We start from the raw sequence: 26,973 nt of genomic DNA, 5'->3' as shown, positions 1-26,973 counted from the left end.
CTACATCGCATGTATGTTCTATATCAACCGCCAGGGTGGGGCATGATCCCACTCTGTATGTGTGAAAGCTCTAAAGCTATGGAACTGGTGCATAAGGCACAACATCACTCTCACAGCATCATACCTACCGGGCTGCTTGAATATCATGACGGACACTCAAAGCAGACAGTTCTCCCAAGAACACGAATGGAAACCGAATGACAAAATAACACATCATATTTTCCAAGATAGGGATCTCTGTTGGTAGATCTGTTTGCGACACGAGCAAACAAGAAATGCCCAAAGTTCTGCTCACTTGCAGGACAGGGAGTACAATCACTGGGAGAGGTATTCCTTATCAAATGGAACACCCCTCTCCTATATGCCCTCCCATCGATTCCTCTGATCTCCGGAGTCGTACACAAGACATGAACCGACAGAGCCAAGCTAATTCTTATAGTGCCAACATGGCCCAGTCAAACTTGGTTCCCTTACCTGTCCCGCATGGCACTATGCAAGCCGTTCACTCTCCCCATTCTACACAATCTCCTCTTACAGGACAACGATCAAATCCTCCATCCAGTTCCAGGCAAACTCCACCTGAAGGCATGGCTCCATCCTGAGGAATTAACCTGTTCTGATCAAGTAAAACAAGTACTGATTAATAGCAGGAAACATACCTCCAAAAATGGAAAAGGTTTTCCCTCTGGTACCAAACCAAACAAATATCTGCACAACAGGCCCCACTTCTGATCATCCTGGATTACCTACTATCCTTAAAAAAACTTTGGACTGGCTACGAACTCGATTAAAGTTATCCTCATGGCCATAATGGCCTTCCACCAGCAGGTGGATGGGACATCAGTATTCACCCATCCCATTACTAAGAGGTTCGTAACGGGGTTACAGAACATGCACCCGGATATCCGTGAACCCACACCATCATGGGATTTAAACTTAGTGCTCAAATGTCTAACCAGAAAACCATTCAAACCCTTAGCACTGTGTTATTTACTTCATTTATTTATGAAAGTGGCACTCTTGATAGCCATCACATCGGCACGAAGAGTGGGTGAGATGGGGAGACTCATGGCTCACCCCCCATACACAATATTCTGTAAGGACAAAGTCACTCTGGGGATGGACCCAAAATTCATGACCAAAATATAGTCCTCATTCCACCTAAACCAGCTGATTCACTTACTTACATTCCATCCAAAACCACACAGCAACCCCCAAGAGGCGGTGTTACATACATTAGATGTCCACCACGCCCTGGCCTTTTATCTGGATAGAATGAGGGACTTTCGTAAATCTCCCAGACTATTTGTATCAATGAAAGAAAGATCTAAAGGTGCGGCTATATCCACGCAAAGACTATCTAAGTGGATGAAACTGCATCCAATTGTGCTACTCCCTATGTAACATAGCAGCCCCAATGCGCATCAGAACACACTCAACGAGCTGTAGCAACTTCCATAGCATTCCTTCACAACGTACCCATCATAGAGATATGCAGAGCAGCCACTTGGACATCTGAACACACATTTGCTAACCATTATGCTCAGCTCGAGCACAGTCAGAAGGGTAGGCTTCACGGCCCTAGCCGCAACGACAGACTCAACTCTGAAGTCCCTTCCATCCTCATGAGGGCATTGCTGTACATCCACCTGAAGTGGAGCACCCACAGGGACAGCACTCGAAGAAGAAGGGAAAGTTACTCACCTTGTGCAGTAACTGAGGTTCTTCAAGATGGGTGTCCCAGCGGGTGCTCCAGTACCCACGCTCCTCCCCTCTACTTTGGAGTAAGAACTTAATGCTCCACGATAGAGAAGAAACTGAGGGGGTTGGGGTGTGCGTATGCCAGAAGAGGTGCCAGTGGCTCTGCAAGACAGCTAGTGTACACGTGCACCCCGACCAGACACTGCTAGCAAAAATCTCCCATCGACGGCGCTGAGACCTGAAGTGGAGACCCACAGGGACACACATCTTGAAGAACCTCAGTTACTGCACAAGGTGAGTAACCTTCCCTGCTGTCATATACTGTATCTTGCCTAAGCAGCTTACTTTTCCACTCTGGTTGACTCATATGCCCACAACTCTTCTGCTCCCTGCCATCCCTCTTAGCCCAAAATCTTACTAAGATTGACACCATCTGGTGTGAGCCCTCCTTCTTTCATCTGCACTTCCTTTCTTTTCCTTTTTCCTTTCCCTTTCCTGATCTCCATTCCTCCCCTTCTGATCATTCCTAATCTCTTCCTCATCTGGTTTCTTTTGTCTCACGTTCAGATATATTCCACTGTCTCCCCCACAATAAAATAGTCTCCCCACTCTTGCTTCACTGTCTACTCTCTCTTCTGTCCCCTCCTTTTCAAACCTGGACTCCTTCAATGTCTGGTCTACTCTTGGTGCCTTTATTTCCTCATTATAAACTGTGTCCTTGATATGTTCAAACTGGGGATTGAGTTTGATTGAAATTATATGGCTTTTGGACATCTAGCGAAAAGCCTTTTTGACTTAACTGAGTTACACCTGTTCAAAAAAATATGTCACAAAGTATAATTTATACAATTGTAAGTGGCCGTCTGATTGCATATGCCTGTGTAAGTGCTTTTTAAATTCTTTGGATTCTTTTGCCTTCCTCTGTCGCATGGGGCACGGGTCACTTGCTGGAGGATTCTCTGCTCCTTGAAGTCTTTAAACCACGATTTCAGTAGCTCAGACATAGGTGAGAGGTTTTTCGCAGGAGTAGGTGGGTGAGATTCTGTGGCCTGCGTTGTGCAGGAGGTCAGACTAGATGATCATAATGGTCCCTTCTGACCTTAGTATCTATGAATCTATAAGGTGTGTATGAAAACCTCATTACATTCAACTGGGAATATGCATTTGGGATGAGGCTCATATGCTGCTATTAATGTGCACTTTTAATGCAAAAAAGTGTACATTGCATTAGACACGGTATGGTGTTTCCCTTACTGAATTTGCATCTTATGCAGATGAAGTAATAGTCTACTGTTTTCTAGAACACAGGTTCTCAACCTTTTTCTTTCTGAGGCCCCCCCAACGTGCTATAAAACCGTCACGGCCCACCTGGGCCACAACACCTGTTTTTCTGCATAGAAAAGCCCGGCCGGTACTGGGGGAAGCAGGGCAGTTACCTGGGCTCCATGCTAAGTTGCTTGGGCTTTGGCTTCATCCCTGCCTGGCAGGGCTCGTGCTCAGGTTTGGGCTTTCAGCCTTAGGCCCCAGAGAGTCTAACACCAGTTCTGCTTCGCAGACCCCCTGAAAACCTGCTCGCAGACCCCCGGTTGAAAACTACTAGTCTAGAAAATACTTTAGTCATGGAGTTTTTGTTTTACCATAACTTTTTTTAAAACGTAGGAAATTCCATACAAAAATCTTTCTTAAAAATTATTAAGGTTTCAAAGTTGAAGGACATCAGTTGATGTTTCTTGATACATAAGAAAGGCAATGGTCCATCTAGCCAAGTATCCTGTCTTCCAACAGTGCCCAGTGCCATATGCTTCAGAGGGAATTCAGAACAGGACAATTTTGAGTGATCCACCCCGCATCATCCAATCCCATCTTCTGGCAGTTGGAGATTTAGGGCACCCGGAGCATGGGGTTGCATCCCCGACTGTCTTGGCTAATAGCTATTGATGGACCTATCCTCCATAATTTGCCTAATTCTTTTTTGAACCCAGTTATGCTTTTGGCCTTTACAACATCCCCTGGCAACGAGTTCCACAGGTTGGCTGTGCGTTGTGTGAAGGAAGTAGGTTTTTTGTGTATGTTTGTTTTAAACCTGCTGCCTATTAATTATATTGAGTGATCTGTAGTTCTAGTGTTATGTAAAGGGGTAAATAACACTTCCTTATTCTCAAACTGCACAGCAGTCATGATTTTACAAACCTCTCTCCTATCCCCCCTTACTCGTCTCTTGTCTAAGCTGAAGTCCCAGTCTTTTTAACCTCTCCTTGCATAGAAGGATCATTTTCGTTGTCCTTCTCTGCACCTTTTCCATTTGTAATATATCTTGTTTGAGATAGGGTGACCAGAGCCGCATGTACTATTCAACGCATGAGTGTATCGTGGAGGTATATAGAGGCATTATGATATTTTCTGTTTTATTATCAATCCCTTTCCTCATGGTTCCCAATGTTCTTTTAGTTTTTCTGACTGCTGCTGCATATTGAGCAGATGTTTTCAGAGAACTATCCAAGATATTTTTCTTGATTAGTAACAGCAAATTTAGACCCCATCATTTTGTATGTATAGTTGGGATTATTTTTTCCAGTGTGTATAACTTTGAACTTCTCAACTTTGATTTTCATCTGCCATCTTGTCACCCAGTTAATGCAATCCTTTTGTAACTCTTTGCCGTCTGCTTTGGGTTTAACTATCTTGAGTAATTTAGTATCGTCCGCCAATTTTGCTACCTCACTATTCACTCTTTTTTGCAGATTGTCTATGAATGTGTTGAACAACACTGGTGTCAGTACAGATCCCTGGGGGACCCTGCTATTTATCTCTCTCCATTGTGAAAACTGACCATTTACTCCTACCCTTTGTTTTCCTATCTTTTAACAAGTTACTGATTCATGAGAGGACCTTCCCACTTATCCCATGATTGCTTAGTTTGTTTAAGAGCCTTTAGTGAGAGACCTTGTCAAAGGCTTTCTGAAAGTCCAAGTATAATATATCAACTGGATCACACTTGTCCACATGTTTGCTGACACCCTCAAAGAATTCTAATGGGTTGGTGAAGCATGAGTTCCCTTTACAAAAGCTGTGTTGTCTCTTCCCCCCAGCATATCATGTTCATCTGTGTCAGATAATTCTGTTTTTTATTATTATTTCAACCAGTTTGCCTGGTAGTGAATTTAGGCTTTACTGGCCTGTAATTGCCAGGATTGCCTTGAGAGCCTTTTTTAAAAATCAGCTTTACATTAGCTACCCCCTAGTTATCTGGTTCAGAGGCTGATTTGAGCGATAGGTTATATACTATGGTATGTTGAAGTTAGATTTTCAGTGATATTGAAGTTAGGTTTTCAAATCCTCATTCCACGCCACTTCGGAAGGTAAATTTCAAACACAACTTGGCCCAAAATGAATCATGGTTCCACAGGACTTCTCTCTCTCATTATCTGAGTGCCATCCAACCTATGTACTGAATAAGACAGAAGTAGTCTTGTAGAAATGGTTATATATCACATCAAAAACAAAATGTTGAAAGAATGTTAAGGTTATAAAATCAAGCACGCAAAAGTTGATAAATTCCAGAATTAATGTTGTCCTTGCAACTTTATTTGGCTCCTTTGTGCATTTACATTATGATGCAGACTTCAATTACATGATCACATACTGTTTCCTCCACAGGACCCCTGCCTCCATCAGTGAACATGGGTAGTTGCTCAATATTACCTTTTTTCCTTCTCATTCAGTGGGTGGCCATAGGCCTCATATGATATACACCAGTGATGGGTAACCTGCAGCTCATGAGCCGCATGTGGCCCATCAGGGTAATCCACTGGCAGGCCGCGAGACAGTTTGTTTACATTGACTGTCCGCAGGCATGGCCGTCCGCAGCTCCCAGTGGCCGCAGTTCGCCGTTCCCAGCCAATAGGAGCTGCGGGAAGTGATGTGGGCCACAGGGACATGCTGGCCGCTGCTTCCCGCAGTTCCCATTAGCTGGGAATGGCGAACTATGGCCACTGGGAGCTGCGAACAGTCAGTGTAAACAAGCTGTCTCATAGTCCGCCTGCGGATTACCCTGACGGGCTGCAAGTTGCCCACCACTGATGTATACTCTCCAAACCCAGTACTCAGTACAAAATTATTAATTTCCTGATGAGTGTTTCCATGGATCTCTCACTGTAGCATCTGAGTGCTTCAGAAATTCATGAATTTACAAGTAGAACCTCAGAGTTATGAGCACCAGAGTTATGAACTGACCAGTCAACCGCATACCTCATTTGGAATTGGAAATTCGCAATCAGGCAGCAGCAGACACAAAAAAGAAAAGGCAAATACAGTACAGTGGTGTGTTAAACATAAACTACTAAAAATAATAAAGGGAAAGTAAAAAATTTTTTTGACAAGGTAAGGAAACTGTTTCTGTGCTTTTTTCGTTTAAATTAAGATGGTTAAAAGTAGCATTTTTCTTCTGCATAGTAAAGTTTCAAAGGTATATTAAGTCAGTGTTCAGAAAGAACAACCGTAATGTTTTGTTCAGAGTTACGAACATTTCAGAGTTATGAACAACCTCTATTCCCGAGGTGTTCATAACTCTGAAGTTTTACTGTATCTTAACAGCACACATAACCTTAATACTGGCTTTTCCTAATTTTTGAGTGCTTAACTTTGTAAATATAATGCTCTTAGGGCTTGTCTACACGGCAAGATACTGTGTGCCAAGCCAGAGTGTGAATCTGTAGTGCAACACTTCGCTCTGCTGTAATGTCCTGTGTTGTAGACACTGCTTTAGTGCAGTGAAAGTCTCAAGAGTGTGACTTAGTGTACTACTACTTGAAAGTGTAGTATACTAATTCACACACTGGGATTTTCAGTGCCCTTTAGCAGGTCCATGCAATGAGTTAGTGTGTGGCAAGCTAGTGTGCTGTAGATTTGCACCCTGGTGTGCCATGCTCTGAGTTGCTGTGTAGTCAAACCCTAAGTGTGGTTCTTTGAGCTGTTTGTCCACATATATTCTATTTGTGATGCACATGTGCCTCATAATGCAGATTCACATCAGATTCTTTTGGCCTGCAGTGTCTGTTGAGCTATATGTTCATCCTGAATGCCCTTGTGACCCCACAACTGAGGGAATAAAGGGCAGAGTGGGCCCAACTGTCTCTCAGTTCTTTCATCAATTCAGAATCCAGATCATATAGGACTCTGCAGTACTGGGGAAGGAGCATGGGTTTTGAAATACATGTGGACAATGTACCTTAGAGACCCACAGTTACTATAGGATAAGTAAAAAGAAAAGGAGTACTTGTGGCACCTTAGAGACTAACAAATTATTTGAGCATAAGCTTTCGTGAGCTACTTCAAGTGAGCTGTAGCTCACGAAACCTTATGCTCAAATAAATTTGTTAGTCTTTAAGGTCTACAAGTACTCCTTTTCTTTTTGTGAATACAGACTAACACAGCTGCTACTCTGAAACCTATAGGATAAGTAACTGTTTTCCCTCAGTCACTGGTACTTGTTACAGGTGATATGGGCTCTCATAGCTTAATTGTGAGCCTCTGTTTTTGGAGTCGTTCAAGACCAAGTGTCTCAGACTAACCTCTGTTGTAGGTTAGTGTGCCCAGAGTTGAATGGAAAGCTGCTAGCACAGGTTGGCACTTGGTCTGGATGAAGAGTAGACTTTTGAACTTTCTTAGTACGTTAAGATTTAATAGGTTTTTTCCACTGTATGGAGTGGAATACAATGTTTTGGGTTTATTTCAATTTTAAAATATCAGAATATCAGTACATGCGATATAACAATAGTTACATTTACAATTGCAAAATATCTTGTAGCAGCATAAAAAAATTAAAATACCAGCTGATATGAAACAGATGCTTTTTTTATTTGGAAAGTAAGATTATGAGGCCTCAACTGGAGTATTGTGTCCTGTTCTGGGCACCACATTTCAGGAAAGATGTGGACAAATTGGAGGATATTCAGAGAAGAGCAACAAAAATGATTAAAGATCTAGAAAGCATGACCTATGAGGGAAGATTGAAAAAAATGGGTTTGTTTCATCTGGAGAAGAAAAGACTGAGAGAGGACATGATAACAGTTTTCAAGTATGTAAAAGGTTACAAGGAGAAGGGAGAAATTTTTTTTCTTCTTAACCTGTGAAGCTAGGACAAGAAGCAATCCACTTAAATTGCAGCAAGGGCAGTTTAGGTTGGACATTAGGAAAATCTTCCTAACTCTCAGAGTGGTTAAGCACTGGAATAAATTGCCCATTGGAGTTTTTTAAGAGCAGGTTAGACAAACAATTGTAAGGAATGGTCTAGCTAATACGTAGTCCTACCATGAGTGCAGGAGACTGGACTAGATAACCTCTCGAGGTCCCTTCCAGTCCTATGATTCTATGTGGTACATTTTAGTTTGGTCATTAATGAATGGAAGTTTTGGCCTTGCTAGTGTATCTTTGTTATTTATCAGTGTAGGTAATTAATCTTTAGTTATTTTTAATAAGAGAGTTATATAAAGGAATGTGTGATGGGTTTCAGATTTTGATTTTTTTGTGGAATACTGGGAATATTATAATAATGGCTGTCAAATTGTAAGTACATTATGTGACAGGGTCGGGTCAGATGGCTACAGGAGAGTGATCTTATTGGGATCCAGGAAGTGGGTTGGCAAAGCCCGCCCACTGCTAAAGGATCTCCCCCCAACCTAAGGGGGGGGGGTCCACAAGACCTGGAAAACCAAATAATTATGGGGGACAACTAATGAACAACAGGGTACAGGAGGGTGATAGAAGGCAGAGATATTAACCCTAGGTTAAGTAGGTCCCTTTCCCCTGGGTAAGGTAACAGGGAAGTTTCCAGAACAATCAGGAACTTTCTGGAAACAATTAAGGCAGACAGGCTGATTAGAACACCTGCAGCCAATCAAAAAAACTGCTAGAATCAATTAAGGCAGGCTAATCAGGGCACCTGGGTTTTAAAAATGAGCTCACTTCGACTGCAGCCAATCAAAAAAACTGCTAGACTCAATTAAGGCAGGCTAATCAGGGCACCTGGGTTTTAAAAATGAGCTCACTTCAGTTTGTGGTGCATGCGAGGAGCTGGGAGCAAGAGGTGCAAGAAGCTGAATGTGAGAAGGTGTACTACTGGAAGATTGAGAAGTACAAGCATTATCAGACATCAGGAGGAAGGTCCTATGGTGAGGATAAAGAAGGTGTTGGGAGGAGGCCATGGGGAAGTAGCCCAGGGAGTTGTAGTTGTCACGCAGCTGTTACAGGAGCCACTGTAGACAGCTGCAATCCACAGGGCCCTGGGCTGGAACCTGGAATAGAGGGTGGGCCTGGGTTCCCCCCATCCCTCCATCCCCCCAACTCCCTACTTGATACGGGAGGAGTTGAACTGGACTGTGGGTTCCACCCGAGGGGAAGGTCTCTGGCCTGTTCCCCGATCCACTAGGTGGATCAGCAGAGACTGTGGGGATTGTTCTTCTTCCTTTCCCCATGCTGTCCAATGATGAGGCTAACTGAGTGAACGGCAGATTTGAGCCACGAAAGTGGCCAAACTGAGAGCTGCCGTGAACCTCTGAGGTGAGCAAATCCACCAATAAGTGCAGGACCCACCAAGGCAGAGGAGGAACTCTGTCACAATATTTATAACATTAGGACAGCTTAAAGTTTTTTTTTAATGTAACTTTTTGGTCTTATGTAGAGTATTCTTGATTGTTTTTCTGTTTTTAAAAAAAGCATAGCTACAGATCTAATTCAGTGTTAATTAACTTTTGCCTGGCTATTGAGTATTAAAATTATTTCTAAGAAGTTTAGAATTTGTATTTGTAGTATCTTTAAAAATATTAAACATATAATATATAATTTCTCCCCATCAAAGCCAACAGCTTCTTCCCTCTCCTTCCCTCCCACAGTCACAAGGGCTCTCTCATTATCTTCCACCCATAACATCACCCAAAACACAAACATCCTACATCTCTTTCCTAGGTTATCTCAATTGTAACCCTTGCATGCCACTTCTTTCGTTCTCTTTGCATCCCATCCCTGGCATCTCTCTACTATATTGAAACACCTGATCACAACCTGCATCTTCCTTTGCTTGCTGAAGCAGATATACGGCATTGGTCTCTCCCGTCTCTTGCTCCTACCTTCCTGTATACCTGAAAATTCATCCTGCCCCTACACATCTCCTTATACCAGCATTACATCAGTACACAAATAAAAGTGCAAAATTTGAACCATACCAGATAATTCCTGGGTTACTTCCTGCCCAGACCACCATTCCCAAATATTCCCTACTTTCATTCAGTTTATCCTTTAGACAGCCCTCTGGTGAAGTTTGTTCATTCCAGGCAATGTACTCTTTAGAACCTGCCAACAGAGCCTCTCACAGACCATGACTTTGGCTTTGTCTTCACTAGGGAAAAAGGTGTGTTCTTAACTCAAGTTAGCTAGCATGAGAGAATATCCTAGTGAAGACCAGGCAGTTTGTACTTTTCACATGAGTTAGCAGGTCAAGATAAATCCTAGGCTCCTGTATAGTCTGCTGAAATTACAAACTCAACCTGCTGAAATTACAAACTGCCTGGTCTTCACTAGGATTGTACCTCATGCTCACTAACTTCAGTTAAAAACACATCTTTTTTCCTAGTGAAGATGCACCTTGTTGCGTTATGAGGTCCTATTCCCCTTCTCTGTCCTCCAAAATGTCTGTGAGGTAAAGATTAGATTTCCCGCATACCTACCTGCAACTCAGTGATTATGCGAATTTCAGCCTCAAGGCAATTCTCTTCACTCCATCACATCCCACTATTTCCCTACCTTACTTTTTGGTTTTACTGGCTCCTCTACTGACTGGATCTTTAAGTGGAGCATCAGTGCCAAACTGTGTTTGGGTTACTAAGTTTTGCTTGTTTAAATGTTGTGGTTTTCAATTTAATTTTTTGTCCTGATAGTATTTTACCAGCTTCCTCAAAGGATTTTTGATACAGTTTAGGCCTCAACATCTGCTTTGTAAAAAGGTAATGTTGACTATGCCTCCTGTCATGAATCTACTGGTGGTTCAATACCCCAGCCTTCCTGTGGTCCCTTTCAGAGCATCAGTATTCACCAGACCTTAGGTTTAGCTTTATACAAAGGCGAGCCATGCATCCCCATGACTAAGAGACTGGACCGCCAAGCTATAGTATCACCGGTTCTCACTGTGTGCTCTACAGTGAGTGCAAATGAGTTCAGACTCCTGTCAGACTTTACCCCTCCAAGAAGCAGTGCAACGAATAAGTATTTGCAGTGATGCAAGGCAGGCTTTTCAAAACAAACCAGCATTTATTAGTACTTCTGGGGGAATTCTACACCAAAAATTTAAAAATTCTGTAAATTTTATTTGTCAAAATAACATTATATAATCATGACCATTTAATTATTTTGGTAATTTATTTCAAAATACCTGTCAGCAAGTATGTCTAACAATACAAACACACACAAAAATTCCCCCAAGGAGTAGAGAATTAAAGAAACCCCTAGGACAACCCAGTTCCTGCTTCTCTGCCCCTTCCTTCCTCAGAGCCCAGATGCGGGGCCAGGCACTCACACCCCTTCCACACTCACCCCACCCCGAGCCCAGCAATGCCCACCCACACAGACCACCTCTCACCTCCTCCCATCTAGAGCCCAGGTGTGGGGCCTCCCCTGGCCCAGATACTCTCATCCCCTCTCCTCCAGAGCTCAGTTGTGCCCCCCTCACCTCTGGACCAGATCCTATCCTCCTAGATCCCAGAGATCCAAAGGGAGAAACAGCCTGATGCTGGGTCCGGGCTTGCACAGATTTTCCTGTGTGCTGCCGCCTCCTTCCTTCAGGGCCTGCTGGGAATTGCAGGTCCTGGAAACCCTGCAGTTCCCTCCCCCTTCCCCCAGCAGAGTCTTTTATTTGCAAGCTGGGCTCTGCAGGGTCCATCATTCCCTAGTGGCAACCAGCATCTTTGTAGCCCATTTCTGTGGGGGGGAAAAAAGGAAATTCTGTGCATCCAACACTAATTTCTGCAAAATTCTTTATTGTGCAGTGGCACAGAATCCCCCCCGGAGTATATTAGTCAGCTGACATACAGTATTTAAGAGCCGAGGTTAGAATGGTAAAGCAAAGCTTAATTCATGAGCAACTTCCCTTACTTTCCATGGTTTGATGAAGCTGGTCTTAGTCTCTGTTCCTTTCTGACCCTGTTGTGTGTCTGTCTGTCAGCAACAGCAAACTTAAAACCCAGTTTCTTCACACTAGTCCCAGCTGCTGGGGATTTTCCTCTTTGCTTTCCTGACAGAGAGTTGGAGGAAATAACTTATTCTTGGCTGGCAGTCATTAGGAATTAATGTCCAGTTGTTAGGTCTTCTGTTGTTTCTTTTGAGCACTCCATTCATATGTGGATAGTAGAGCTGGTTGGAAATTTCCAGCTAAACTTAACTACATCAGAAAAATGTAGATGGGGTAGAACAAAATATTTCACCTAATTTATTACAGATTACCCTCACTGGTCAAAATTCATGCCTTATTTCCTGTCTGAATTTGTCTAGCTTCAACTTCCTGCCATTGGACTTTATGTACCTTTGTCTCCTAGACTGAAGAGCCTATTATCAAATATTTGTTCCCCATGTAGATACTTATAGGCTGTGATCAAGTCACCCTTTAATCTTCTCTTTGTTAAATTAAATAGAGCTCCTCAAGCGTATCACTATAAGCCATATTTTGTAATCCTTTAATAATTCTTGTGGTTCTTCTCTGAACCCTCCCCAGTTTATCAGCATCGGATTTGAAATGTGAACACCAGAACTGGGGTATAATATTCCAGCAGTGGTCACACTAGTGCCAAATACAGAAGTAAAATAACTGACGCTGTCAATTAATCGCAGTTAATTCAAATGGTTAACTCAAAACAAATTAACTCAAAATTAATAGTGATTAATTGCCGTTTTAATCGCACTCTCAAACAATAATAGAATACCAATTTAAATTTATTCTAAATATTTTTGGATCTTTTTCTACATTATCAAATATATTGATTTCAGTTACAACACAGAATACAAAGTGTACAGTTGTCACTTTATATTCTTTTTATTACAAATAGTTGCAATGCAAAAAAAATAAAAAATAATATTTTTCAATTCATCTCATGCAAGTACTGTAGTGCAATTTCTTTATTGTGAAAGTGCAACTTATAAATGTAGATTTTTTTTGTGTGTTACATAACTGCGCTAAAAAGCAAAACAATATAAAACTTTAGCGCCTATACGTCCACTCAGTCCTACTTCTTGTTGAGCTAATCGCTAAGACAAATAAGTTTGTTTACATTTATGTGAGATAATACTGCCTGCTTCTTATTTACAATGTCACCTGAAAGTGAGAACAGGCATTCACAAGGCACTTTTGTAGCCGGAGTTGCAAGCTATTTATGTGCCAGATATGCTAAATATTCCCAAGCCCCTTCATGCTTTAGCCACCATTTCAGAGGACATGCTTCCATGCTGATGACGCTCGTTAAAAATAATGTGTTAATTAAATTTGTGATTGAACTACTTGGGGGAGAATTGTATGTCTCCTGCTCTGTGTTTTTTGTCCACATTCTGCCATATATTTCATGTTATGGCAGTCTTGGATGACGATTCAGCATGTTGTTCGATTTAAGAAAACTTTCATTGCAGATTTGAAAGAGTGCAAAGAAGACACAAATGTGAGATTTCTAAAGATAAATATAGTACTCGGCGCAAGGTTTAAGAATCTGTAATGCCTTCCAAAATATGAGAGGGATGAGGTGTGAAACATGCTGTCAGAAGTGTTAAGAGCAACACTTAGATGCAGAAACTACAGAACCTGAACCACCAAAAAAGTAAATCAACTTTCTGTTGGTGGCATTTGACTCAGATGATGAAAATGAATGTGCATCAGTCTGCACTTCTTTGGATCGTTATCAGGCAGAACCTGTCATCAGCATGGAAGCATGTCCTCTAGAATGCTCGTCGAAGCATGAAGAGGCAGACAAATGTTTAGCATATCTGGCAGGTAAATACGTTGCAATGCCGGCTACAACAGTGCCATATGAATACTTGTTCTCACTTTCAAATAAGAAGTGGGCAGCATTATCTCCCATAAATGTAAACAAACTTGTTTGTCTTAGCGATTGGATGAACAAGAAGTAGGACTGAGTGGACGTGAGGTGAGGCGCTAAAGATTTATATTGTTTTGTTTTTGAGCGCAGTTATGTAACAAAAAATAATTTTACATTTGTAAGTTGCAGTTTCACAGTAAAGAGATTGTAGTACAGCACCTGTATGAGGTGAATTGAAAAATACTATTTCAATTCTGTTTTAAGTTCTCCTGAAACAATTTTCCTTAAAATCCCTTTCCTTGAAAATGTTCACATTTTTGATATTCCTCCCTGCTCCAGGATGAAACTTTTTTTGTTAAAATGCGAAAAATTTTGTAGAAAGGGTTTATTTCCCCCTTGTCAGCCAGCTCTGTGCAATTCTTGATTGTTTATTGTTACCAATCTTAACATGCTTATGTGCCTGGACCTAGAGAAAGAGGGGTTAACTCCTTCACACCCAGTGGGTATGAATACAAAGCGAATAGGTTAATTGAGTCATAGATATTGTTAATAAAAATATCAGTACTGTTCCTACATTCTCCATGTCAGATGTTGCGCTGCGTGCATGCGTTCTTTCTGCATGCTGCAGCGACTCTGGCCAGATAGCCTATACAGCAGGCTCCAATCGAACTGCCCAATAAGACCACAAGACCCGTTCTAATAGTGAAGGAAATCGGTCAGGTTTATTGCTGACAAAGAATGGCCTTGGTTTCCCAGATCAATTTCAGCTTAATAAGTGGCAGGACTTTCCACTACCCCGTAAGGACGAAGGGTTAAAATGAGGAATCCCATCATTTATAGACTGAGACAAACAATCAGGGGTAAACAACTTAAATATCACCTTACATGTTTCATGACATGTTTGTTACCTCCCCTTGTACTTTCCTCCTGATTAGACAAAGCATCTCTATTAGAATCATAGAAAATTAGGGTTGGAAGAGACCTCAGGAGATCATCTAGTCCAATCCCCTGCTCAAAGCAGAACCAACTCCAACTAAATCATCCCAGCCAGGACTTTGTCAAGCTGGGCCTTATAAACCGCTAAGGATGGAGATTCCACCACTTCCCTAGGTAACCCATTCCAGGGCTTCACCACTCTCCTAGTGAAATAGTTTTTCCTAATATCCAATCTAGACCTCCCCCATTGCAACTTGAGACCATTGCTCCTTGTTCTGTCATCTGTGACTGCTGAGAACAGCCAAGATCCATCCTCTTTGGAGCCCCCCTTCAGGTAGTTGAAGGCTGCTATCAGATCCCTCCCTCACTCTTCTCTTTTGCACACTAAATAAGCCCAGTTCCCTCAGCCTCTCCTCATGTGCCCCAGCCTCCTAATAATTTTCGTTGCCCTCCGCTGGACTCTCTTACAGTTTGTCCACATCCTTTCTATAGTGGGAGCCCAAAACTGGACACAATACTCCAGATGTAGCCTCACCAGTGCCAAATAGAGGGGAATAATCACTTCCCCCGATCTGCTGGTAATGCTCCTACTAATGCAGCCCAATATGCCATTAGCCTTCTTGGCAACAAGGGCACACTGTTGACTCATATCCAGCTTCTCATCCACTGTAATCCCAGGTCCTTTTCTGCAGAACTGCTGCTTAGCCAGTCGGTCCCCAGCCTGTAGCAGTGCCTGGGATTCTTCCATTCTAAGTGCAGGACTCTGCACTTGTCCTTGTTGAACCTCATCTGATTTCTTTTGGGCCAGTCCTCCGATTTGTCTAGGTCACTCTGGACCCTATCCCTACCCTCCAACATATATACCTCCCCCCCAGCTTAGTGTCTTCCGCGAACTTGCTGAGGGTGCAATCCATCCCATCATCCGGATCATTAATGAAGATGTTGAACAAAGTTGGCCCCAGGGCCGACCCCTGGGGCACTCTACTTGATACCAGTTGCCAACTAGACATTGAGGCGTTGATCACTACCCATTGAGCATGACAATCTAGCTAGCTTTCTATCCACCTTCTAGTCCATTCATCCAAGCCATACTTCTTTAACTTGCTGGCAAGAATACTGTGGGAGACCATATCAAAAGCTTTGCTAAAATCAAGGTATATCACGTCCACCGCTTTTCCCATATCCACAGAGCCAATTATCTCATCATAGAAGGCAATCAGGTTGGTCAGGCATGACTTGCCCTTGGTGAATCCATGTTGACTGTTCCTGATCACCTTCCTTTCCTCCAAGTCATAGAATCATATCAGGGTTGGAAGGGTCCTCAGGAGGTCATCTAGTCCAACCTCCTGCTCAAAGCAGGACCAATCCCCAACTAAATCATCCCAGCCAGGGCTTTGTCAAGCCTGATCTTAAAAAAGAGCTTCAAAATGGATTCCTTGAGGACCTGCTCCATGATTTTTCCAGGGACTGAGGTGAGGCTGACCGGTCTGTAGTTCCCCAGATTCTCCTTCGTCCCTTTTTAAAAACTGGGCACTATATTTGCCTTTTTCCAGTCATCCGGGACCTCCCCCCATCGCCACAAGTTTTCAAAGATAATGGCCAGTGGCTCTGCCAATTCATCACTTTTGTCAAACCATCTTATTGTGTGCGAGGTTGGAGTGTGCTTGTGCTGGGCTGCTGGAATGTGTTTACGTCATCCAGGGTGTTTAGCTATGCCAGCAACACTGGTGCTGAGTTCATGTTCTGCATGCTGACTTGCAGGCAAGCATCTCCTCTTGACAGGGCCTGACCATTCCTCATAGCATAATTTTTGCTGACTTTGATTCAGGCCTTTCACCAGGACCATGCTTCAGGCTCTCTCTTTCTACTACACTCCACACATCCCAAATTCACCTGTCTTGCCTTCAACATATTAGGCTTTGAGATTTTTAGTACATTGGAAAAATATATTGTATAGGAATGTGGGGAGAGAACCTGGAGGATATATAATAAATGAAGTGCATTCATGTTCAGTTTTATATTGTATCTTTGAAAGAAGTAATATAAAATGGGTGTTCCTGGTAAACAAGTAGAAATAGACTGCATAACTAAAAAAGAAAAAACTTTTGTGGTGGAAAGCATAATACATTTTTCAGTAAACTTATATTTACACTAAGGTTTTACTTTATTTTGTTCTTCTTATAGATATTTTCTCCCAAATGTCAGATTCCAATGGATTGATGATATTTACAAAGTTTGATCAGTTTTTGAGAGAAGTTTTAAAACTTCCAACAGCTGTATTTGAAGGGCCTTCTTTTGGATACACAGAACATTCCGTACGGACATGTTTCCCACAACAAGTAAGAGTTAACAAAATGTGATTGTATATTGCATGTTGAAATAGTGCAGCCTTCTAAAATCCAGCGGCTTCGTCTGTTATGGTTTGTGTGCACATTCTGTTTCAGATTGTGTGCCGTGTACACCAAACCCTTCTAAGAGGGTCTGAGTAAATGATAGCAGGGTGCTAACTCCACTGTAGTTAAGGCTGAAATCAGATTTCTGTTTAAAGCTTAGCAGTAAATGCTCTAAAATCATCATGGTTACTTGGGTTGCTTTTAAATTTGATGCATCTCTCGGGGGAGTGGGGTTCGGTTACTGATCCAAAATTGGGGCCATTTGAACAATGGGTTCACCTTCGACTGTTGGCCCTGTAGGTGCTCATGTTCCTTTGATCAGAGACTTTCACTAGCCCTGCCCACTCAGTTTGTGCATGCACCCTATCTGTCCTTGTGCCCCTCTTAGCAAGGGTACATAGGGCAGTGTTGGGTGAAGAGCCCTCAGTTCCTTTCTCAGTAGAAGGGCTGGACTCCAGTACAGCGTTTCAAACAGCAGGGGCACAGGGTATGTAGTGTAGCAGGCATCAGTCCGGTGCGAGCCTAGATGGGAGAGGGGCCGGAGTGCAAGCTGACGCAGACTTTTATTTCCGAGGAGTCAGCGTGCAGGTGCCAGAGCAACGGTCCAGACTGCTCCAGCCGTGCTATCCCCCTGGCCAAAAGACAGCAACTGGCATCTCCCTAGGGAGGTGTACCCCCACAGTTTGAGAACCTCTGTGTCAGACCTATTGTTTTAGGCTGTATTTATCTCCATGGGGTGTTCTCATTCAGTTGAGACAATCACACTGAGATGAATGGGCTGCTTCACACCTCTCGGAGCCTGTTATGCTTTCAGGATTGATGGAGATCTGGATATGGTAAGGCGGTTGCTGATGATTAATTTCATGCTGTATTACAGAGGAAGACCAACTCTTCCACAATTAAGATTGAGAAAACATTTCTATTTAAAGGATGATTTTTCTAAATTCCAATACCTGTATGGGTCTGAGATTGTCTTGAAATTTGCTGTGCTTTATGAGAGTGGGAGTTAGGATTAGTGAGCCAAATTTGGGGTTATTTGAGCAAGAGGTTTCTGAGATACAGACCCCTGGGGGGGGGGGGGGAAGCTTATGAAATTCAGCGTCTACCAGTGTTTTTATTTTTTGTTTCACACCAGGCTTCTAAAATGCTAATGGCTTAATGGGATGGGAAGGGCAGGGTGAGATGGAGGCGGTGGCGGGAGGGCTGTATGTTGTAGGGAATAGTTGGGAGACGGGGTGAGGAGAGAGAAACACCAGTCTTCTTTTGGATGCTTTAAGTTACTGTAACTACCCGTGTAATAAAACTGTCAAGTTTTTGGAACATAGACTATGTCTGAGATTTCTCTCACCAACTCTGTTAGCAACTAAACACTGCAGATATTTCAAAGCACAACCATTATCCTCTTCCCACTGCAAAAAAGAGTACAGGGGGCAGGAGGGCACTTTGGAATCACAGAGCAATGGAGTGGCTTAGAGGAGCGAACAGTAGACTGGGACTTAGAAAACCTGGGCTCTGTTCTCAGCTCTGCCACTGGAGTGCTGGGTCACTTTGGCCGGGTCACTTCACCTCTGTGTGCCTCAGTTTCCCTATCCATAAGGGAGAATAATGATATTTTCCTTCTTGAGATCTACTGATGAAAAGTGCAATGTAAAAACTAGTTATTATCAAATACCTATTCTCAGGAGCATCTGATCTACAACATACATGATAATTACAACTGCCTCAGTGACCCCTAATGTCTACCAACAACTTTTCTTTCTGCTAGAAACACTAGGAAATTAAATGGCAAAAACTTTGTTAATGCAGTTTTAAAGTTGCCTAGATACAGCTTATGCCTTTCCAGAATGTCAATTTCAGCAAAACTGAAACCTGTGAAAACCAGGAAATACAGAATTAAGATACACACCCGCGCAACCTAACTATGCCCTCTTTGAGTGGTGCCCATAACAGCGCATACTCTCTCTGCCTTTGCCCTGTATTGAATAAGAGCTCCTTAAACTCTCACACTTAGCTTACTCCGCAGAAAGAATAGTGTAGCTACTACATTTTACAACTCCTTCAACCTTCTTATGACCCCTTCACCCTTCCGCACACAGTACCATCAAACACTCTACTTTCACTTACCCTTCCTTAAACTCACAACCCACACTCATCTCCCACCTAACTGCTGACAATCCCCATGGCAGGAAAATCCCTGTGCCTTGTCAGTGACACAGCTTATACAACACAGTGATGAAATGAGGCATACCGGATCTCCCAAAGCACACATGCAGTTCTTTCATTTGATATACACACACACACACACAGGGTCAGGGAGAGCTCATCCCTTGACTCCTAGGCTACAGCCCTCCCCAGAGATCATGATCACAGCTCTACTTATTCCTTCACCATTCAATAAAGCTACAGCTAACACAGTGAAGGCAGCTGGAGTTTATGCAGATGATTCCCAGTGGCTATTGCCAGCTCCAGGGAGGCAGAGGTAAGGTTACATAGCTGTGTACCTTAACTCTGTATTTCCTGGTTTTCATAAATTTGAGTTTTGCTGAAATTGACATTCTGGAAGGACAAGAGCTACCACGGGGCAACCTTAATTCTGCGATAATTACGTTTTTTGCAATTTAATAAAAATAATGGGCACTGTCTTTACTGAGGCAAAAAGGGGACTTGGCACAATTCTAGTGCCAGATTAAATTCACTGCTTCAGAAAGAAGGCTTATGCATAGTTTGATCAAAGACATTTTTGTGATAAGAGTGTGACACTTTTGGGGGGTTTGCGAGTCACCTACTTACTCCCCTGCCTCCAGCGTGAGGGAGTTTCTTGTGGTAGCTGGATGTCAATTCCCTGCTCCTGCCAGCCCTTCAGCCACTCAAGCACACTCCCCAAGGCTCTATCAGCCCGTACTTTGCCTTGCAGGTTAAGAATAGGGGCACCCCAACTCCAGAGCCACTCCAAAGCATTCCCTGTAGCATCCGGTCCCTGTCGCTGGACATTCACAGTAATTACCAGGTTCACTACTCCCAAGGGAATAGGGTACACACGTGCACACACCCACCCACCCACCTTGTTTGATTCAACTAAGCATCAGCTCCAATATAACACCACAGAACTGTAATCTATAGTAAGATCAAATGGAAGTTTATTAACTAAGGGAAACACTAAAACATAGTGAGCACAGGTAATAAGAATAATAGGTAACATATATAACAAAAGTATAACACACTTAACTTTAACATGCATAGGAAAGATAGGAAGTATGGCAAGAGACCACCCTCGCTTAACCAGGAGATCTTCAGTGATCTAAAAATCAAAAAAGAGTCCTACAGAAAGTGGAAACTAGGTCAGATTACAAAGGATGAATATAAACAACACAAGTATATAGGGACAAAATTAGAGAGGCCAAGGCACAAAACTAGATCAAACTGGCTAGAGACATAAAGGGTTACAACAAAACATTCTACAAATACATTAGAAGCAAGAGGAAGACCAAGGATGGGGTATCATAGAATATAAGGGTTGGAAGGGACCCCAGAAGGTCATCTAGTCCAACCCCCTGCTCGAAGCAGGACCAATTCCCAATTAAATCATCCCAGCCAGGGCTTTGTCAAGCCTGACCTTAAAAACCTCTAAGGAAGGAGATTCTACCACCTCCCTAGGTAACGCATTCCAGTGTTTCACCACCCTCTTAGTGAAAAAGTTTTTCCTAATATCCAATCTAAACCTCCCCCACTGCAGCTTGAGACCATTACTCCTCGTTCTGTCATCTGCTACCATTGAGAACAGTCTAGAGCCATCCTCTTTGGAACCCCCTTTCAGGTAGTTGATAGCAGCTATCAAATCCCCCCTCATTCTTCTCTTCTGCAGGCTAAACAATCCCAGCTCCCTCAGCCTCTCCTCGTAACTCATGTGTTCCAGACCCCTAATCATTTTGGTTGCCCTTCGCTGGACTCTCTCCAATTTATCCACATCCTTCTTGAAGTGTGGGGCCCAAAACTGGACACAGTACTCCAGATGAGGCCTCACCAATGTCGAATAGAGGGGAACGATCACGTCCCTCGATCTGCTCCCTATGCCCCTACTTATACATCCCAAAATGCCATTGGCCTTCTTGGCAACAAGGGCACACTGCTGACTCATATCCAGCTTCTCGTCCACTGTCACCCCTAGGTCCTTTTCCGCAGAACTGCTGCCTAGCCATTCGTCCCTAGTCTGTAGCTGTGCATTGGGTTCTTCCGTCCTAAGTGCAGGACCCTGCACTTATCCTTTTTGAACCTCATCAGATTTCTTTTGGCCCAATCCTCCAATTTGTCTAGGTCCTTCTGTATCCTATCCCTCCCCTCCAGCGTATCTACCACTCCTCCCAGTTTAGTATCATCCGCAAATTTGCTGAGAGTGCAATCCACACCATCCTCCAGATCATTTATGAAGATATTGAACAAAACCGGCCCCAGGACTGACCCTTGGGGCACTCCACTTGATACCGGCTGCCAACTAGACATGGAGCCATTGATAACTACCCGTTGAGCCCGACAATCTAGCCAGCTTTCTACCCACCTTATAGTGCATTCTTCCAGCCCATACTTCCTTAACTTGCTGACAAGAATACTGTGGGAGACCGTGTCAAAAGCTTTGCTAAAGTCAAGAAACAATACATCCACTGCTTTCCCTTCATCCACAGAACCAGTATTCTCATCATAAAAGGCGATTAGATTAGTCAGGCATGACCTTCCCTTGGTGAATCCATGCTGGCTGTTCCTGATCACTTTCCTCTCATGCAAGTGCTTCAGGATTGATTCTTTGAGGACCTGCTCCATGATTTTTCCAGGGACTGAAGTGAGGCTGACTGGCCTGTAGTTCCCAGGATCCTCCTTCTTCCCTTTTTTAAAGATTGGCACTACATTAGCCTTTTTCCAGTCATCCGGGACTTCCCCCGTTCGCCACGAGTTTTCAAAGATAATGGCCAATGGCTCTGCAATCACAGCCGCCAATTCCTTCAGCACTCTCGGATGCAACTCGTCCGGCCCCATGGACTTGTGCACGTCCAGCTTTTCTAAATAGTCCCTAACCACCTCTATCTCCACAGAGGGCTGGCCATCTCTTCCCCATTTTGCGATGCCCAGCGCAGCAGTCTGGGAGCTGAACTTGTTAGTGAAAACAGAGGCAAAAAAAGCATTGAGTATATTAGCTTTTTCCACATCCTCTGTCACTAGGTAGAGTAGGACCGTTACTTAACGAAGGGGGAAAACAGTAACAGAAAATGTGGAAATGGCAGAGGTGCTTTATGACTTCTTTCTTTTGGTTTTCACCAAGAAGGTTGGCGGTGATTGGATGTCTAACAAAATGAATACCAGTGAAAATAAGGTAGGATGAGAAGAGGCTAAAATAGGAAAAGAACAAGTTAAAAATTACTTGGATAAATTAGATGTCTTCAAGTCACCAAGGCCTGATGAAATGCATCCTAGAATATTCAAGGAGCTCACTGAGGAGATATCTGAGCCATTAACGATTATTTTTGAAAAGTCAAGGAAGACGGGAGAGATCCCAGAAGACTGGAAAAGGGCAAATGTAGTGCCCATCTATAAAAAGGGAGACAAGGACAACCCAGGGAATTACAGACCAGCCAACTTAACTTCTGTACCCAAAGATATTGGAGCAAATAATTAAGCAACCAATTTGCAAATACCTAGAAGATAATGTGATAAGTAGCAGTCAGCATGGATTTGTCAAGAACGAATTGTGTCAAACCAACCTGATAGCTTTCTTTGACAGGGTAACAAGACTTGTGGATGGGGGGCGAGGGGGAAGCGGTAGATGTGGTATATCTTGACTTTAGTAAAGCTTTTGATACTGTCTCACATGACCTTCTCATAAACAAACTAGGGAAATGGAACCTAGATGGAGCTACTATAAGGTAGGTGCAAAACTGGTTGGAAAACCATTCCCAGAGAGTAGTTATCAGTGATTCACAGTCCTGCTGGAAGGACATGATGAGTGGGGTCCCGCAGGGATCAGTTTTGAGTCTTGTTCTGTTCAATATATTCATCAATGATTTAGATAATGGCATAGAGAGTACACTTATGAAGTTTGCGGACGATACCAAGCTGGGAGGGGTTGCAAGTGCTTTGGAGATAAGGATTAAAATTCAAAATGCTCTGGACAAACTGGAGAAATTGTCTGAAGTAAATAGGTGAAATTCAAACCAGTTGCACACATACCAAATGGGAAATGACTGCCTATGAAGGAGTACTGCAGAAAGGGATCTGGGGGTCATAGTGGACCAGAAGCTAAATGATGAGTGAATGGTGTAACACTGTTGCAAAAAAAGCGAATATCATTCTGGGATGTATTAGTAGGAGTGTTGTAAGCAAGACACAAGGGTTTGGGGTGTAGGAGTTGGCTCTGGCCTGGGGCTGAGGGGTATAGGGTGCAGGAAGGGGCTGGGCAGGGGGTTGGTGTGTGGGATGCAGGATGCTCTACTCTGTGCTGATTAGGATGCAGGATGCTCTACTCTGCGCTGATTAGGCCTCAGCTGGAGTATTGTGTCCAGTTCTGGGCGCCACGTTTCAGGAAAGATGGGGACAAATCTGAGAGAGTCCAGAGAAGAGTGACAAAAATGATTCAAGGTCTAGAAAACATGACCTATGAGGGAAGACTGAAAAAACTGGGTTTGTTTAGTCTGGAGAAGAGAAGACTGAGAGGGGACATAACTGTTTTTAAGTACGTAAAAGGTTGTTACAAGGAGAAGGGAGAAAAATTGTTTTTCTTAACCTCTGAGGATAGGACAAGAAGCAATGGGCTTAAATTGCTGCAAGGGAGGTTTAGGTTGGACATTAGGAAAATCTTCCTACCTATCAGAGTGGTTAAGCACTGGAATAAATTGCCGAGGGAGGTTGTGGAATCTCCATCATTGGAGATTTTTAAGAGCTGGCTAGACAAACACCTGTCAGGAATGGTTTGGATCAGCCCAGTTTCTCGGTCCGCACTGCTTCCCGCAGCTCCCATTGGTCGGGAACAGCGAACTGCAGCCAGTGGGAGCTGCGGAGCTCCATGACTGTGGACGCTCCAGATAAACAAACCAGCCCAGCCCGCCAGCAGCTTTACCCTGATGGGCTGGGTGCCAAAGGTTGCCAACCCCTGGTCTAGATAATACTTAGTCCTGCTATGAGATGACATAGATGACCTCTCAAAGTCCCTTCCTGTCCTATGATTCTATGCTAATCTTATCTAAACCAATTTCTCATGTAAGCCCTTTCTTGCAGCATTTCAACCAAGGTTGGCTGAGTTCTGTTTTCACGGGTATAACCACACTGCCTGGTTACCTGAGCAAGTGCAGGATAAAACAGGCGTCCTTTTGCTTTTGTCTTATAACCAAAAGTCTGTTGTTTTTGTTCCCAGAGTCAGGTTGACGCCCTGTGTTTTCCTTCCTGGAATGTCTGTTTGTTTAATGTCTTCCCAGTTGACCTGTTTTTCCTGGTAACGTTCACATGTGAATGGGGCCTCCTTTGGTTTGGCTTTGCAATGCCTGATTTATATATGAACTGAGGTTGGTGACTCCACTTCCTTTGTCTGGCAAAACCAGCTTGCCAACCATGCCTGGGCACAGATTCTAAAACACATTTGCAGCACATACATACAGTTTCTTAAATAATACCCACGCATAAGTCATACAGTGATTGAGGGAGGACCAATATGATGTAAGTGTCCTTAGATACCTCATTTGACCCTTTTGGAGTAAATACTATGAAAGTAGTATGCACTTCCTCCACTGGTGATGTCTGGGCCTGGCTCACTGGGTTCTTGTCCCCCTCTTACAGGCAGGACCCAGGGAAGCCTCATCTACCAAGAAGTGAGGTTTTCTGGTGCTGAGTAATCTGTATCAACTATAGACTTGGATTCTCAATCACCTGGCGTACTTGGCCAACAGAGGGGTTGGCTTTCCTTTACAGGGGAATTACTACTAGCTAGAGATATTGATTCTTCTTCGAGTGCTGTCCCTGTGGGTGCTCCACTTCACTTCAGATGACGGTGCATCCCGGCGCCGTTGGAGATTTTCGATAACAGTGCCTGGTTGGGCTGCACGTGTGTAGCAGCTGTCTCGTGATCATCGGAGTCTTGGTCAGCGTGCTCATGGCCCGAACTCCTCAGTTCCTTCTCAACCGTCCTCGGCTGAAGACAGAGCTCAGAACAGTATGACATCTTCTCCTCTTCGTATAGTTAAACAGATAGAAATACTTGTTAGATATATTCTCTTCCAGTTTAGTATAGTTAATTAGATAGTTGTTAGTTTTAAAAAACATATATTTTAGTTTTGTCTCCCTCAGGTACATGAACTTTCAATATTCATGCCAGGCTCCCCTGGTTTTAAGAGATGCGACTCCTGCCACAAGGTGATGCCAAGGTCCGACAGACCTTCTCTGTGCATGAGTTGCCTTGGTGAAGCACACATATCATCTAAGTGCACTCACTGCAACAACTTGAAGGCAAGAGTCCGTCATGACTGGGATCTCCTCCTTAAGATGATCCTTATGGAGAAGTCACTCCACCCAGGATCTGACAAGGATGACCAAAAGTCCTCCACCAAGTGCTCACTCACATAGTCTGAACCAGCAAAGAGCACGGCTCCATCCTCTCTTGAGAAGAGGAAGAGAGCCTTGAGTTCTCCGCAGAGGGAGTCACACAAAAAGAAGTGGTCCCCTGCAAGATCTCTACCATTGGTGCTGACAGCCCCGAGAGTCAGTACATATGACTCTCCCAGCACCTCTGGCACCAGCTGTGCCGCGGAGCCGAAAGCCAAGGAGTCGAGACATAGATCCAGCCATGTTTCCTCCATGGCACCTACCACAACGGCACCGGCAACCGAGATGGCACCGGTCACGCAGCTGCCTCTGGTGCTGATGAAGTCGATGCACAAGTCAAATGGACATCTGTCTACCATAATACTACCCTCAGCACCACTACCTATGGCACCACAGCAATTCCTAACCTAGAAAGACATTACTGTGGCATCAGTTCCACAATCTCCTCTCCTTGGTTACTGTTCCAGTGGTTAATTAGACTCACCATTACAAATGTATGCCTCCTTTGTCTCGCTTCAACTTCCAGCCATTGGATTGTGTTATTGTGACAATGTGAACTGCTGAATAGCTGTCTCTCTTCATTTTTCCTTTCTGGGATGCCTTTTACACTGCTTTACTGATGAGCAGCCACTCCTGGCCCGTTAACATACAACCTCCAGCATGCAACGTGCTCCCAGCCACACAGTATTGAGTGCTACTAGCTAGCCATTTATAAATTACACTGCAGAAGAACAGAAGCAGATTCTCGAGTCCCAGATGTCCCCCCAAGAAATGTGCATCTTGTATTGCCCAGCACACTACTGGACAAAACAAGCTCATATAAAGTCTGTTGTTTCATCAATGGAAAATGATATGCACCGTCTTTGTAATCCCAAATGGAATCTCCCAGACATTTTAATCCAAACACACTGTTTAAGATAAAACAAGTTTATTAACTACAGAAAGATAAATTTTAAGTGACTACAAGTAATGAAGCATAAAGTCAGAATTGGTTACCAAGGAAATAAAAAGATAAAACACCAGCTAAATGCCTAACTCAGTGGTTTTCAAACTGGGGTACACATACCCATAGGGGTACGCAAGCTGTCATCATGGGGTATGCAAGAAAAATCCTGTAATGGCGGACAACGCATCATGTTAGCCCTCACAGACCTTTTTTTCCTGTTTTCACAGATATATTAAGACCCTATCTCAGATGGGGGTATGCAGTAGATTACATTATTTGGAAAGGAGTACAGAGCCTAAAAAGGGTGAGGAGAGTGAGGTCAAGCTGGTCAGCTGGTTGCTGAGTGGTCCCTCTTCCC

The 26,973-nt window shown here is 43.4% G+C and overlaps 1 protein-coding gene across 18 annotated transcripts in view; it reads left to right on the top strand.

The window, feature by feature from the left end:
- Positions 1 to 26,973, top strand: part of DTNB (dystrobrevin beta) — a 380,746-nt gene that overhangs the window by 72,269 nt on the left and 281,504 nt on the right. For all 18 annotated transcript variants that reach the window (XR_007356069.2, XR_007356070.2, XR_007356076.2 and 15 more), the window contains one exon: positions 16,887 to 17,041. Coding sequence is in view for 4 of the 18 variants with exons in the window: in XM_048846097.2 (XP_048702054.2) it covers positions 16,887 to 17,041 (155 nt within the window). In the remaining 14 variants the exon portion in view is untranslated. The remainder of the gene's footprint in view (positions 1 to 16,886; positions 17,042 to 26,973) is intronic.

This window comes from Caretta caretta, chromosome 3 (assembly GCF_965140235.1).
Source record: "Caretta caretta isolate rCarCar2 chromosome 3, rCarCar1.hap1, whole genome shotgun sequence".
Taxonomy (NCBI): Eukaryota; Metazoa; Chordata; order Testudines; family Cheloniidae; genus Caretta; species Caretta caretta.
The sequence above is the reverse complement of the archived record's forward strand: the minus strand, read 5'-3'. Positions and strand labels throughout refer to the sequence as shown.